General features: G+C 49.3%; 1 protein-coding gene across 1 annotated transcript; it reads right to left on the minus strand.

Annotated features, from left to right (window-relative positions):
* Positions 1 to 440: 440 nt before the first annotated feature.
* Positions 441 to 1,427, minus strand: LOC123094594 (heavy metal-associated isoprenylated plant protein 23). Its single transcript, XM_044516571.1, has 2 exons — positions 1,043 to 1,427; positions 441 to 948 (listed from the first exon to the last, which is right to left on the minus strand). The coding sequence occupies exons 1-2, from the start codon at positions 1,203 to 1,205 to the stop codon at positions 665 to 667; spliced, it is 447 nt and encodes a 148-aa protein (XP_044372506.1). The 5' UTR covers positions 1,206 to 1,427; the 3' UTR covers positions 441 to 664.
* Between the last annotated feature and the right edge of the window lie 1,039 nt (positions 1,428 to 2,466).

Genomic DNA, 2,466 nt, shown 5'->3' on the forward strand with positions numbered 1-2,466 from the left:
CCGGCCCCTCAACACCCACTGCTGCCGTCGTTGGTGTCGCCGTCGCCAATGCTTGACAATACCTAACCGTAGGTTCGAGCGAGCCTAACGGATGCGTTCGGTCGGAAGCCTGGACAGGCGATGCAATCGATTGGGGGCTGGCAACACAAGTTAGAAGCGGCTGGAAGCGAGCGTGGTGCGCGGCCGACTCAGGCGTTGTGCGTTGGACGTGATGTGAGCGACCTCCATCGTGCCAAGCTGGTCGGGAGAAGCTGTGCCATGCACGGCCCGGTTCAGCAGTGAGAAAAATAAGCAGGAAAAACCTCCAATGTGGCATGCTAGCTAGACCTGACAATTATGACCCACCGGTCATAATGCTCACAAAATTTTAAACAGGGTAAATTGTAGCAACACTTTTGCTAAATGAGGTAAAATGAATGAAATTTGGCTAAATAGGGTAATTAGTGTCAAAAATGTTTAATAAAGGGTAAAAACCGGAATTCACTCTATTAAATATGAGTCTTTTGTTACAAGCATCGTTGGCGAGTTTTGTTATAGTAGTTCTACTAATGGGCTATTTTAGTCTGTCGGTGGAGAAAGTTCAGCAAAGGGTCTTTTGGTAGGAATCACCCCGAAAAAGGAAGAAGCAAAGGGTCTTTTGGCGCAGTGACTTGCATGAGCATGACTACATGACGGAGCAGGCGTTTGGGTTGTCGTCGCTGAAGAGCGTGGCGAGGCGCTCCTCCTGGCCGGCAGAGACCGGCATGACACCTTCCACCTTGCGCACGTGGCCGGCGGGAGCCCGCTTGTCGTATACCGGCGCCATGTAGGGGTTTGTGTAAGGCACGTACGGCCAGAGCTCGGCCCGCTTCCCCGTCGACTGGACTCTCCTCAGCACACGCTGCGGCTCCACGAACCCCTTCACCGTCACCTTGTGCTGCTTCCGGTTGATCTCCACTGACTGAGCACCTGCGCGTGTGCAACCAATTAACACAATCGCAATCATAATTCATAAAGTTCATTAACCATAGTGAATAATGGCGGACTTCGCCAAGTTACGAACCTTTCATGTTGGCGAGGGTGTTCCGGATCTTGAGCTCGCAGCCGTCGCAGTCCATCTTCACCTTGAGCTCCACCGTGTTGAACTGCCTCCGCTTCTTGCTGTGCCGCCTCTGGCTGCTGCTACCTAGCAGCACATCCGACAGGAACCGCAGGGTGCCTCCCATTGCCTCACCTCGCTCGATCACCTAGCTCTCTTTTTTCTAGTCTAGAATCACAATACTAAAACTGAGGACAGGAATTGGTTTCTGCAAGTGGCCAACGGATTAGCACGAAGAAGAGCAGGAAATATGGTTCAAGTATGAACTCCAAGCGTGGCTAATTAGCTGGAAAATACAGGAGATATTGAAGGCAGATGCTTGCTTAATCGGCTTGCTTAACTGGCTAATGGTTGTGCATTTATAGATACGTTGCAACGAAGATGGGAATGTGTGCAGCTATATTGGGTTGTTGAGAAGAAGCTTCCTTTCCAAAGATGCCTTATTCGGTTATTCCCTCAAGCCTTTAATTTGGCTTTCCTCCCGCTGAGACAGCTCACTCCTCTTTTACACGCTCAACCGCCTTTCTTTTCCAGCTCAGATCAAATCAATTCCTGGGCCTTTTAGAGCGTCTATAGTCGGGCGTCTCAAATGTCACCTATATGTCCGCCCGATCGCTCGGTCACAAAATCACGACCCATACAACCCCCTTAAATTGATCTATTCGTTTGCGCTAACTCACACGTCTCATATCAAGCTCACATATATGGTGGATATAAGGAATCCTAGACGCGTTCACCAGTCGGATCGGATAGATTGTACCACCCAAAATTTAACCAAATTAATCAAGCCACCGAATCGACCGCCCTCCTGCCGCGTTAGTTCTCCATTTCCCGCATCCGAGCCGTCACCGTCCTCCACCCTTGCTCCCTCATCCTCGCCGCCACCCTCGTGCGCCGTCGTAAATGTCATCGCCTAGTACATCGCCCCCCACCGTCGGCATGGATGATGCCACAGCGGAGTAGAACATATATTTTGTACACATATCCTCACACTTATGCACATGAAGAGTAGCTTAGTGATCCGACAAAGAGCCATGCTCCACACTTGTGAGGTAGATCATATGAGTAGTGAGGAATCTGGAATCGCAAAGAGCACTTTACTGCTCAAGCACCGACCATACTAACTTAGAACCTTTTTAGTTCCCGTTCGTTGTCTATATAAAAACAATTTTATTCTATTTTCCTAGAAAATTATTGAGTGGGCTATTTTCAAACTCCGGTTTGGATGCATATGAAAATACTTAAGTGATAACATAGTTATGTGGTTAGTACAGCCGTTATTTTCGCTCCTTCTGGGTTCGACACTCTACTTATCGCGAATGTGCTACAACCCTTTGTGCTCTGGCCGTCGGTTGGCTGTGGACATGTGACAGTCGTCCGATGCACAG

Source organism: Triticum aestivum, chromosome 4B, assembly GCF_018294505.1.
Source record: "Triticum aestivum cultivar Chinese Spring chromosome 4B, IWGSC CS RefSeq v2.1, whole genome shotgun sequence".
NCBI lineage: Eukaryota > Viridiplantae > Streptophyta > Magnoliopsida > Poales > Poaceae > Triticum > Triticum aestivum.

Bases quoted from the DNA above. Each gene is read 5' to 3' on its own strand.
- LOC123094594 (XM_044516571.1), bottom strand. From the start codon at position 1,205: ATGGGAGGCACCCTGCGGTTCCTGTCGGATGTGCTGCTAGGTAGCAGC. The intron at 949-1,042 runs GTTCGTAACTTG...GCACACGCGCAG, and splicing joins CACCCTCGCCAACATGAAAG to GTGCTCAGTCAGTGGAGATC.